The sequence below is a fragment of the Homalodisca vitripennis genome, unplaced genomic scaffold, assembly GCF_021130785.1.
Source record: "Homalodisca vitripennis isolate AUS2020 unplaced genomic scaffold, UT_GWSS_2.1 ScUCBcl_1038;HRSCAF=4150, whole genome shotgun sequence".
Taxonomy (NCBI): Eukaryota; Metazoa; Arthropoda; class Insecta; order Hemiptera; family Cicadellidae; genus Homalodisca; species Homalodisca vitripennis.
This window is the reverse complement of record NW_025777137.1, coordinates 1-12,509: the sequence shown is the minus strand read 5'-3', so window position 1 is coordinate 12,509 and position 12,509 is coordinate 1. Positions and strand designations below refer to the sequence as shown.

Below are 12,509 nucleotides of genomic sequence, written 5' to 3'. Positions count from 1 at the left end.
TAAAAACTTAAATACTTTATTAATATTATGAAATCTAATATGTTACTTTTTCAACACGATAAATAAATCATATATGTATGTATATATAAAATGACTGTCAATTGAACATCCTGCCGACCGTGGTGTTTTGTCTCATTAGTTCTGAAGGTATAAAAGCTTTTGAAGTTATCCCTTCGAATTGTGAAGTGTAAGAACATAACATTATGAACAATTTAATGGCATGCAAACGGGTACAGAATTAAAAGCACAAGAATTGCAGAAGACTCAAATACCATTGACGAAATGATGCAAAATTACAATATCAAAGTAATAATTAATTAACAGATTATTTAAATAACATAGAGTAAACATTATTTGTATTATCGTTGTTTGATTACAAATATATGTGCCACACGCACATATTATATATAGCGCTGAATAAAATACAACATTAAATAATTAACAAAAATGTAAACGGAAATCCTGATATTAAAATTTCAAACATCAAAGAGTAAAATAAATAGTAAACAGCTAATACATACATGTTACGCATAACAAAACTGATGTCTACACAGTTCAGAAGCTGATATTTCCACTAGCTGTACCTGAATTATGTCTTAAGTTGATCATGTGTTGTAAAGTGTTTTTTAAATATAATTTAAGTAATTTTGAAACTGCATAAGCTTTAATGATTATCGTACTTTATTGTAACTGTAAAATAGTTTTCATAGTTCAAATAAGAGGAAAGATCAGGAATAAGAGGCTATTTACAATTTCTTTCAACCCTCGTCGCTATTTGCTCATTGCTTAATTTTTTCTTGGTGTTTATCTGCTCTCATATACAGACTTTCAAAATCAATATTTAAATATTTCAGTCTCATACAAAATAATCTATTCCTCTGGTTGTAATAATAAAACACACAAAAATTACTTACATGTACATATTTTCAATTGAATTCAACTAAGTTTGAATTAAACTGTTAACGAACTGAGGAGAGAAACTTACCACTGCTGCCAGAACGGGCTGAGGATGACGTATCTCAAAGACTGGTGTCATGTTGGGTTGATCTCCTCCAGTTACTGACATTCCTTGGTGTGTTCCCACTGTATCGACTTCGGTCTCTGTAAAATTTCAATTTAAATAAAAAATACAACTCCGGTCATATTTGAACCTTATATTAAATCATTTATACAAAGTTATTTAACAACTTTTTGCCCTTTTTGATATTTTTAATTCTACTTAAGGCTGATTATTTTCAAAATATGCATAGATGATCTGCAAACTAGTTTACTAATGTAAACGTATTTACTCCAGAACCAAAAACCTGAGAGAATGGAGTTAGAAACACACGAGATTGCAATCAACACAGCTCAATGAATGATAGTGCAAACTACATGTTCCTCAAGAACGAATAATTACCAATATCCTAACATAACAATAAAACTATCCTCTAGTGCATCGCTTGCTGTTTATATAAGATAGTATATTTTTGAACGTATAATTAAAGGGGTAATTTTACCTGTCTGCACATCCATAATATCTAGGTGGGGTTCGTTGGCCACGCTCTCTGTCGATCCGTCTGTTACACATTCTACTTGTGTAGGAATTCCTTCTACAGGTGTACTTTCATCAATATTTTCAGAGGTGGTAATTTCACCGTTTAAGTAAGCAAGAAGGTCTTTGCGGTCAGGTCTGCGCACAACTGGAATACCTTCAGCCTACAAAACATTCCTTGGTTATAAACATAAAAAAAACTTACAAAATTATTGTTTTGAATGATGATAATTTCTACATAAGCAATACTGACTTCGATAATGTCAATAATTGTGTATATGCTCTACATAAGTCTTATGGGGAATCATGTGGGATAATGATATGGCATTTTAAATTGTGTTATACTAACACATTGCGAGGTGGGGTGAGTGAGAAAGACATGAAGCAAGATGTCTGTGAGTTGAAGCACCTAATGTTTTATTGAAAATTAAATACATAGATCCTGCACATAGTAAAATACATTTTCTGCGCACCCGTTGTGATGGAACCATGTTTATAGTTATGCTATCGAAGTAAATTCTACTAAGATAATCAACTTTTTAAATGTATTTTTTAACTTTCAATGCAAGTTTGTCAGAAAATTGACATCAAACTAGGTATAAACACAATTAGACTTATAATTGGTAAATTCGTAAAGGTAAAATTAGTAAGATACTTACAACCGCTTGTCGAACATACGTAGAGTGTGGCAGTGTGACATGCTTGAGTAGAAATACCAAACACTCCAAGGTATAAAACTCCTTTGGTTCCCCATTTTTACCAGACCTGTAAAAATAATGTCTCTGTAGGGATGATGATAAACTTATACTTTGAAATTTAACCTGTGGTTTAAAAAGAATTGTATTTGAAAATGTATTTTTTTATTAACACATATTAAATTATCCTTATGAATTCTATTCAATCAATTTAAGGGGAGTCGGTTGACCCAAAGGGTAAAAGATTTCGATATTTTCTATCGCTCAAATGTGTTTTAAAAATATTTAGAAATAATTTTAAAAAGGTTTCATGCAAATCTGTCGAATATAACTCATTTTATAAATTATTTTGTAAAACAGTGCGCATAGATTCTTGATCGACTTTGTTGGTCGAAACGAATTTTTATGTCACCGTCTCATTTTTTGTATAGTAGCCTACTGACCATTATTTTTAGAACTTAATTAATAGTGTTGCAGTAATTTTATTTTTAGAAGTTGGTATTAACACTCTCTAGTTCTGTATAGCTTGGTCTGTCAGCTGATGCTAATATTTGTGTTGTTTACAATCTTATTTTACTGTGACATATTCTGTTGTAGTTCGTTACAAAAGTATTGTGATTTTTTAATATTATTGCATTTATTTTGGGTTTTATAATTTTATAAAATGCCTAGAAGTAATAGAATATTTAAACGGCGTAAGCCTATAAGTTTAGGAAACCGTAGAGTGCAATTAATCCAGCAAGATATCCTAGCCGGGAGTGATTGTGGCCCTTTAGAAACCAGCCCTAGGCCTAACCTGATGCACCTAAACGAGACTCTTCAAGCAAGAAGAAAATTAGCGGAAATTTGCCAATGTACCAAGATTTTGTAGGTGATGGTGGTTTTTATGATTTGGTTAGTTTGAATACCATTCAAAATTTACTCGATAAAGTAGCTGTATGTAATATCTGTGGTTCGAAAACTTTCTCTTGGCAGCAAAGGTAGGTTAGGCATAAGCGTAAGTGTGATAGCTGTAATCAGTGTAAAGAGGAAATGAACAGCCCTATCGTGTGTAGTGGTAAAGCTGAACTCAACATTAGGCTAGCTTACGCTGCTCGCTGTGTAGGTTTAGGCGATCAAGGTGGACGGACATTTTGTGGTATCATGAACATGGCTCCGTCTCAGTTCAGGTATTACACCAATGTTTTGAGCCAGGCAATAAAGGAAGTCAGCCTAGAATCAATGCATATAGCATATAGCTGAGAAAGCTGTAGAGGTAGAAAATAGTGAGAATGACAATATAGATATTGATAATAGGGATATTACCATTGCGCTCGATGGCTCATGGCAGAAGCGTGGTCACCACTCACTAAACGGAGTAGTAACAGCAATTAGTTTGTCCACGGGTAAAGTAGTTGTTACACAAGTTCTGTCCAAACACTGTAGATGTCCTAATAGATTTAAAAAAAGAGCATAAGCCTAACTGTGTAGCAAATTACTCAGGATCTAGTGGAGGCATGGAGGTGTCTGGAGTTGTAGATATTTTCAAGAGATCTCAAACTGTCTACAATCTTAGATATAAGTACTATCTTTGCGATGGTGATACATCATCGTACGCTACTGTGTCACAGCTAATGTCATATGGCCCTGAATTTAAAATAGAAAAGTTGTAGTGCTTTGCACACGTCCAAAAGCGAATGTCAACACGACTACTGGCTTTGAAACAAAAAAGGGGCAACCAAAAACTTTCTGATGGCAAATCAATTGGCGGCCGAGGCAGACTTACTGGTGTTGCTATAAAACAAATTGCTATTTATTATGGACTTGCCATTAGGAGGAATACAACCAGCCTGCAACGAATTAAACAAGCAATATGGGCTCTCTTTTTTATTTAGTTTCCAGTAATGAGGAACCGGCGCACGCGCTTTGCCCAAAAACTGGTAATACCTGGTGCAAATATTGGCAAGCAGTTTTGAAGAAGCAAAGGTACGACCAAAACGCACACTTCCATCTTCCCACGAGTATCATGGATGTTATCAAGCCAATTTTCAAAGACTTAGCTGCACCTGAATTACTCAACAAATGTCTACATGGCGGTACTCAAAACATGAGCGAGTCGTTGAACAACATGATTTGGTCCCGCTTGCCTAAAAGAAAATGTGTTATGTTGAAGACAACTGGTGTGCATGAAACTGGTGTGCATGAAGCCTTAGCTTGTTTTAACCTGGGCAACCTAGCTAGGTGCAAAATTCTAGCTAAGGTAGGCATCATTGCTAGGGTTAACTGTGTGAGTGCGCTAAAGAAACTAAATGAAACTAGAATTGCGAAGGCTGAGAAAGCAGTCAGTGAAATTGAGAAGAAGTGCCGGTAGAGTGCAGTATTGGCAAGAAGGAGGCTAGAGGATGAATATGAGGATGAAGAGGACCCAGATAATCCATCTTATGGATCAGGAAAGCACTAAGTTAGGTGTATGTATATTATATGCTTAGAATAAATTTTAAACACGATTTCCCGAAAGTTTACTTTTTTTGCACTTTTGTACCATTATCTCAGGAACTACTCAAGATATCTCAATGAGTTTTTATTGTTTTGTAGAAAATTTAAAACTAAAAAAGTTGACGCGGCAGATTTAAAAAAAGTTATTACAGTTTATATACAATATAACATAGTTTTTAAACTTTTCTTCTTAAATAAAAAAAACTATTATTTTTAATTTTTTATTTTTCGGGTCTATAGATTAAGAAATCTTCAATAAACAAAATTAAAAAAAATTATGTTCATACAATAAACGGTTCTAGATATTATAAAGCTACGGAAACTTTGATAATTTAAGATAGGGTTAGATAGGGTCAACCGACTCAACCGACTTAACACAATTTCTGCTTATCTGTCTAAGTAATCACCAATAATAAATTTTTCGAAAATACTTATACAAAACATGTTTCTAAAACTGATTAAAAGATTTACTCTCCAAGAGTCGAGGAACTGATATCAGTCATAAGAGGTCGTCATGTAAGTGCCTAAACACGCATGTTTACACGACTCGTAGAATGGTTAATAGTATTCCAAGACCCAATCAATACCGCTGTAATAAATATTGAGACCTGTTCTTGCGGGGTTATTTTTTAAATATTTTTTATTTGTTTTCAGAAAAACGTAAATTTTATACGGTATATCTCAAATACTCAACAACCAGGCATGTATTTTACATGAGACATCATCTATTATTGTGCTACCAAAATTATATAAAAATAATTGAATGTTTACACAATCAAGGTAGTTTCAATACAGCCGGCTCTTTCTTTGCTTGATCTCTTTAGTTAAACTACCTCCAGCCCCAAGTTAACAGCTGATCGCTATATTTAAAATGCTGCCAATAATGTATAGTGATATTATAAATTCATTTACAACCATCTATTATTGAGTGTTTCTTTATTTCCTTGCTTTAAACTCTGTATGTTTTTGTTTAAATGAATTGTATATATATATATATATATATATATATATATATATATATATATATATATATATATATAAAAAATCATTATTGAATCTTTGCAAAAATTTGTATTTGGGATTCGTTTATGTACACACTTTAGAGTTATCTATTAGAATTCTAGACATAAATACTTTTTAATTGTTATTTTAAAACATTTTTAAACAAATTTGTAATTAGACAAGTTTGCGGGGAGGGGGTTAAAAGTTGTCCCCCTCCAATTGGATATAAATATAAAGATATATTTTAACTTGCGTTAAACAAATTGTATGAACATGTTATCATAATTCAGTTTTGTTTTTTTTTATTTTAGCTATAAAAGCTGACAGAATATAATATTTAAACTTACTCATGTGTTGTAATGTTTCGGAATTGCGAAAAAGTCTGCGACCCTTAGGGGTTGAAATATTATATGGTAGGGCCCTTATGGTAGGGGGGTCCTTACTCAGCGTCTTGACAGTGTCCATGTGCTGATTTAGCACTCCCTTGAATTAGCTCCTGTACGTTATTATTGTGAAGAATAAGCACACCCACTAAATAAAAAAAGTAAACATCTAACCGTATTGTGATTTGTTAATGAGTCTATTTATTGCATTGATATGATTTGAATATTTCAAAACGAATAATCAATTACCTATTGTAAAAATACTGTGCATCAAATATACTTACGGTAAAAAATAAGCTCTAGGCATTCGAACACTACTTTATTTTAAAGTCAAATTAATTTGAAATCATGGTACAAACGACGCAGAGGAACTGCTATTGCTTAAATCCGTCATGTGTAATAAATATACATGATCAGAGAATATATCAACCTATTATTTATTTGTTTTTAATTTTGCGAAGCCCAATCAAACTCGGGAAAAATTGTAATTTTCCGACGGCTAAGGACAAATGATTTGATCCAAACACACTGGATAAACCATTACAATATTATGTTATACCTACAAGAATCAATATCTGCTATCTCCATCGTGTTTTTCGTTTGTAAAAGAGTTGGTGCATTGCTCGTAAAGTGGTACCACTTATGAAATAAATTATGGCCATTGGAAGATATTGCAATTCTAATTTCAATTTAACATTTCATGATTTTCTTCAACCTATGTTCTAATGTAATTAACAATCATGATGGTTCATTTCCTATAGTACTTTATGTAATGAAAGAATCATGATCTACATTTTAAAATAAGGTTACTCATTATAAAAGGAGCGAAAAAACATATATGGGAGAATATTTTAATTGTAATTTTTTATAGCATTTAATATGAAAGTCCCAAAAGGAGTTCTATTATACATTTTTCGTAATATAACACTAATTATCATCGATAAAGTTAGAAAAAGTTGTATAATCATTTACCAGAGGAATGTATCTGCTAAAGGTAAAATTGCCAGCCAAATATCTATTAGCCTATATTAACTAGTTAAGAATAAACCTTTGCGGATTAGTATGCTCCATCGTTAGCTACCAATGTCTCATCCATCAGTTTTTGATCACAGTGTTCATAAACTAATAATGCATCTTCAAGTTGACAGTCTTCTGTGAAATGTAACTTTTTTCTGACTCAGCCGGAAGGGATATTTTATATTTTGATGTTTCTTTAAACAATTAGGCATGACTACATAGAGGACATTTGACACGTAAGCAATAGGCGAAACGCTATAGGTTTTTGTACTTATGGGCGAGTTACCTGTTAGTTTCCAGTGAAAAATATGTTTTTACTATTTAATTATACAATTTTTAAAACAAATTTGCCATTAATTTTGAAAAAATGCAAAGCCTATCATATTATTCCTTACACATTCTGTAAAAATATTATAAAACCTATAATATGTACGGTATGGGTTATATTTTAAATAATTATTTAAATGGAACTATGAGTAAGCCTACTAGGTGCGACTATTGAAGATATTTAATATTTTGTGGGTTACAATAATTTCTACTACTTTTATATAAACTCCTAATTTCATTCAGATCATTCTACACATTTTTAATAAAACATTTTAACGATATAAAAGTAACTATAAAATTAATTCATAATGAATAAATATATGATGAACAAATAGGTATTGAGCACGAGTTTCTTATATTTTACAAGTGTTTTCCTACCCATTACAATTTACTAATACAAAATAAGTTAATAAAATGAGAACGGATTATTAATATAAATGTAGAAGTAATTATTCTTCCTTACAAGGCAATTGCACATGAAGTTTGTTGGACACAAATACGAGGTTTATAGTAAAAAAATCAATAGAGAAATATTCATGATTTTGACCTTAATAAGACACAACCTGTGATTAGTAACTTGCATAACAAACTAGTTCATACAATGTATGATTATTCAAACATGGCTTAAATACTGCTATTATAATAGTACAACTAGAATTTTCCTTTCAAGAAACTCAATAAAATGTATCTGATGGGTTCTATTGTTTCACAACATGCATATTTAGGGGAACTTGAGGCCTGCGATGAAAAAGTGTAAAATAATTTTTATAAAGGCGAAGCTTGGCGTTTTTCGCTTGCAAAAAAGGTTTTAAACCACACAGAACAAATGTTATTTAAAATATTTTGAAGTCAAGAGTTCGAGGAGCCTAATTATGAGCGTGGTAACTTTTGTAAAAGACCAATTATATATATTTAGATTAATATTTCATTAAAACTGTTACACAAAAAATATCCATTTCTCATAAGTGCTGGTGGATAAAACTAAATAATTAGTATTATTTATAATTAAAAACAATGTATATCATCAAAAAATATTATAAATGCGAAAGTTTGAATGTTTGTATGTTTAGATGTTTGGAGGTTTGTCCTCGAATCACGCTGAAACTGCTACACGGATTGTGCTGAAATTTGGAACAGTGGAACAGGTATAGCTTTTGGTCTGAATTAACACTTAGAGTGCTTTTTACCACCCATAACACATTCATTTCACCAAATAAAGTCGAATTCAAATTGAAAAATTAGTTTGTTAGTCTCGAATTTATGATAAGAACGTAAAATTAATGTGTTTTATATTGGATCTGACAGACTGCGTTACGACACGTAATACAAAGGCGAACTGATACTTAACAGCTATTAATACTTTCAGGTGAAGTTCATCAAAGAGGCAGAAACATTTGTTTACATTTAAAATTTAGAAAATTGTTATTATAAAGTGCTTGACCAGTAGTTTAATGCAGGTTGCATAGAAGACGTCATTGCCTAATTTTACATTGATATTGGATCAATAAACTATCTAATGCAATGAAAATACTATTAAACGATATTATGAAAACAACGTCAATGTACAAATCCGTGTATGTTAGCACATAAGGTAATCGAATTTGGTTAGATCGAAGGTAAATGAAAAGAGCCGAAAGAAGACGGTTTATGATCGAAATTAGTTTTTGTTGATACATTTTCTTGGAGGCACACTCATCAATAATACTGGAAATATCTTAGACAGAAAATTAATTTTAACGGGCCGAATTTGATTCTTTATAACCTAATTAGGTTATCGAGATTCATCCATATAAATTAATTGTTTTGAATAACTTATCAATGCCTAGCAAAAACCACGAAAAAAACAGGCCGGAAATATGGTACATACCTTCATAATGCGCCCAAGAGGCTCACGAAGGAACGACTATCAATTATCTCAGCAATATTTAGAATGAGATGGAAAAAGATTACGAGATTATAGTGTACTATATTCCAATGGTAAATTGCGTGCGAAGACGCGGGCAACTGCTAGCAATTAAATTACTAGTTTTTTATTTTAATAAAATAAAACTTCGTCTTATCAGGACAATTACAATGAATTATATTAAAACATAATATTTATAAAATACATTATAAATCCACATAGAAGTACTGTATAGTTTGAAATTTAATGCATAAACGTTAAAAATATAAATTGAATAACTTTTATATCAATACTAATTTAGCGCTCGTTTTGTCCAATGTTATTGTGTATGACTAAATAGTATATTTCTACCTTCTGTTATCTTAATTCTTAGGAGATATCATGTTGAAATTCCTTATTGAAAATATGGAAATTGAGGTTCACAAAGACGAAGTAATTCGGGGATAACACAAAGACGATTCCCCATAATACAAAAATAATATTTATATCTTGTACTATAATTGCAGTAAACTGGCATTATAATTTGCCGTAACTGACACATATTTAAAAACAGGTGCCATTATATGCCTATATCCTTAGCAACTTCTAATATAGCCTATGTATATATTTTTCACTAGTAAATTTGTAATACAAATCTATAACCAAATTACTTAATAGAAGAGTCTTTATAATACATATTTCTACCTTTCAGAACGAGTCAGTCTTGTTGGATAACAACCACAAAATCTATAACCAAATTACTTAATAGAAGAGTCTTTATAATACATATTTCTACCTTTCAGAACGAGTCAGTCTTGTTGGATAACAACCACAAACGTGAATTAACTTAACAAAAATGGGATGGTATTTCCCTAGTATTTCTTTTTTTATTGCATCCAATTAAAATCATCTGAAATACTTGAATACCATTGACACATGGTCACTATCTTCATTATAATCATGTAGGATGACAAGCAGTATGTTAAAACATTTCATATCAGAGAACACACCACTCAAAAGCAGTCTAATTTTGGTTGAGCAGCGCAGATTATATCCTCACTATGCGTTATCGAAATGGACTGCAACCTAACTATAAGCGTCCAACGCGACTTGAAAATCGGCCGCGACACACTTGTTCTGTTCGTACCCTAGAAAGCTTTGATGTGTATCACAAGGGGTAGTCAATGTGCGCCGATTATCAGTGAGCCTTCCCAAATTGCATACAAATTGCGTCGACATATGTTGGCTAATAGATATTAAAGAGTAAGTCATCACCATTTTACATAATTCAACAGTCAAAATATTCACAAACCAAAAACAAGAGATTACTTGACCACTACCTACTTCATTTTTATGTTAAATAGACCAATTTCCATTATTCCCTTTTTCTGCCAATCCGCAAGGGCTACTGGTTTTGATCTGTGAGAGAACTTTAGTGCTTTAGTAACTTTAGTAGAACAAGCGGAATAAGAGATTCAGTAAAGTTAGTAATAATAAAAAAGCGTTTAACCAAATGATGTCGCCAACCAACACACCCTCAGATCTTTTAGGGCACTACATTATGTACATATAATTACTTTGCTAAAAAGTATGTTTAAAAGTCAACTGAATCTCAAATTTTTAAATTAAAAAAACAGACATAGACTATTAATATAATACTGTAAGCAAATTTTATAATATATCGTTGTTTATTGTTTAATTATCTTTTCATTTATATTATTAATTTTAGGGGTACGTTATAACGAAAGTATCTTCAAGCATATATTATGAGAAAATTTTTAATAAATATGAAATCGAAATTCCAAACTTGCAGAGCCATGGTAGCTCAGGTGGCTCAACGCAGCATCATACAAACTAAAATACATTTTATTCTCCCGTTCATCCTGAATATAATTTTCACTAAAGATTTAAAAATTATTTTCATAAATATAGCTTATTGGCTGAAACTTTCTTGTGCGCAACCAAAACTGAAATTATATTTATGTAGCCGACCCTCTTTTTCACAGTCTAACATGCAAACATATCATTTCACCACTGATATTAAATCATGTTTTAACATTCTACTCTTGATTGCCTAAATTTTAAACCAAATCTCTTTTTCTAACGGTAGGGTATCATAGAGTAACATACGTATAAACTAAAATTAAGCAATTGAAATAACTGGGCAGTTTTCCCCGGTTAGGGCCTCTGAGAGGTCCAGTATCGGCTTTAACACTGGTAATGTTTTTTTTATTAATATATTGAGAATTGTAACTAAAAACAATATTTAAACTACGAAAAGTCGACAGGAAGTTTTAGTAAACTCACATTAAAAATGTTGTCTACACAATTCATTAAAGTAACAATTTATTAGCTTCGGCTTATATTTACTTTAAATAAAAATACTTTTAGTAGAATAGTTTAAAACGAGCTTGGCAATACCATAATAAAAACTATCAATAAAATAATTATAACTCCAAAGCTTAGAGAATTTAAGCTCAGTGGTTTTAAACAGTGGGTCATAAAATATTATAAAATTAAAAATATAATGAATTTAAGTAGCAATTTGATGGTATATAAACATTATAATGTGAGATATGTATGGACACTTACCCCCACATAAGGTAGTTGGTCTTCACATTCTTGTCCCAAGAAAGCTCCCCAAAAATGATGAGGTTGTTTCTTTCTATGATGTCTTCTTTGTTGACATTGTACTGCTGAAGTACACTTAAAAGATCTGCCATTATGTAGAACGAACCACAAAACTAACAGGAACACTTCACTCTTATCTATTTAACAACCACAAGGTGTCAACAGCAGTAACACTCATAGACTGGAAGAACAAGCTAGGGTTGGAAAGGCCACCCCGGGGAAGTGGTGGGGGCGCACCAAATGATGCTCGTTGGTGATTGGTGAGAGGGTGGTTTGGTGAGGTTGTAGAGGGGAGCGAGCGAGATGATGGTGGGCCAATGGGAGAACCTAGCTGGTGGTGTCCTTTACTTGACGGTAAAAATATTTGAAAGTACAATGAGAACTGTAATTATGATTCAAATTCAACGAAATCCATCGTGCGCTAAGTCTAATATTTTTCCAATTACTAACACAAAATTTGAATGGCTTCTTAAACTTACTTGTACTTGTGCAGTGCGTCATTCCTAAGATGTTAATCTAGATTATGAGAATTATTTCAAGCTTTTTTACCATATAAAAAATGT

At 31.8% G+C, this 12,509-nt stretch overlaps 1 protein-coding gene across 1 annotated transcript; it reads right to left on the bottom strand.

The window, feature by feature from the left end:
• Positions 1–1,395: 1,395 nt before the first annotated feature.
• Positions 1,396–12,450, bottom strand: LOC124371167 (parafibromin-like). The gene is made up of 4 exons (XM_046829480.1): positions 11,908–12,450; positions 2,194–2,299; positions 1,500–1,698; positions 1,396–1,406 (listed from the first exon to the last, which is right to left on the bottom strand). The coding sequence occupies exons 1-4, from the start codon at positions 12,036–12,038 to the stop codon at positions 1,396–1,398; spliced, it is 447 nt and encodes a 148-aa protein (XP_046685436.1). The 5' UTR covers positions 12,039–12,450.
• Between the last annotated feature and the right edge of the window lie 59 nt (positions 12,451–12,509).

Bases quoted from the DNA above. Each gene is read 5' to 3' on its own strand.
- LOC124371167 (XM_046829480.1), bottom strand. From the start codon at position 12,038: ATGGCAGATCTTTTAAGTGTACTTCAGCAGTACAATGTCAACAAAGAA. The intron at 2,300-11,907 runs GTAAGTGTCCAT...TTATTTTTACAG, and splicing joins ACCAACTACCTTATGTGGGG to GTCTGGTAAAAATGGGGAAC. The intron at 1,699-2,193 runs GTAAGTATCTTA...AATGTTTTGTAG, and splicing joins CGTATGTTCGACAAGCGGTT to GCTGAAGGTATTCCAGTTGT.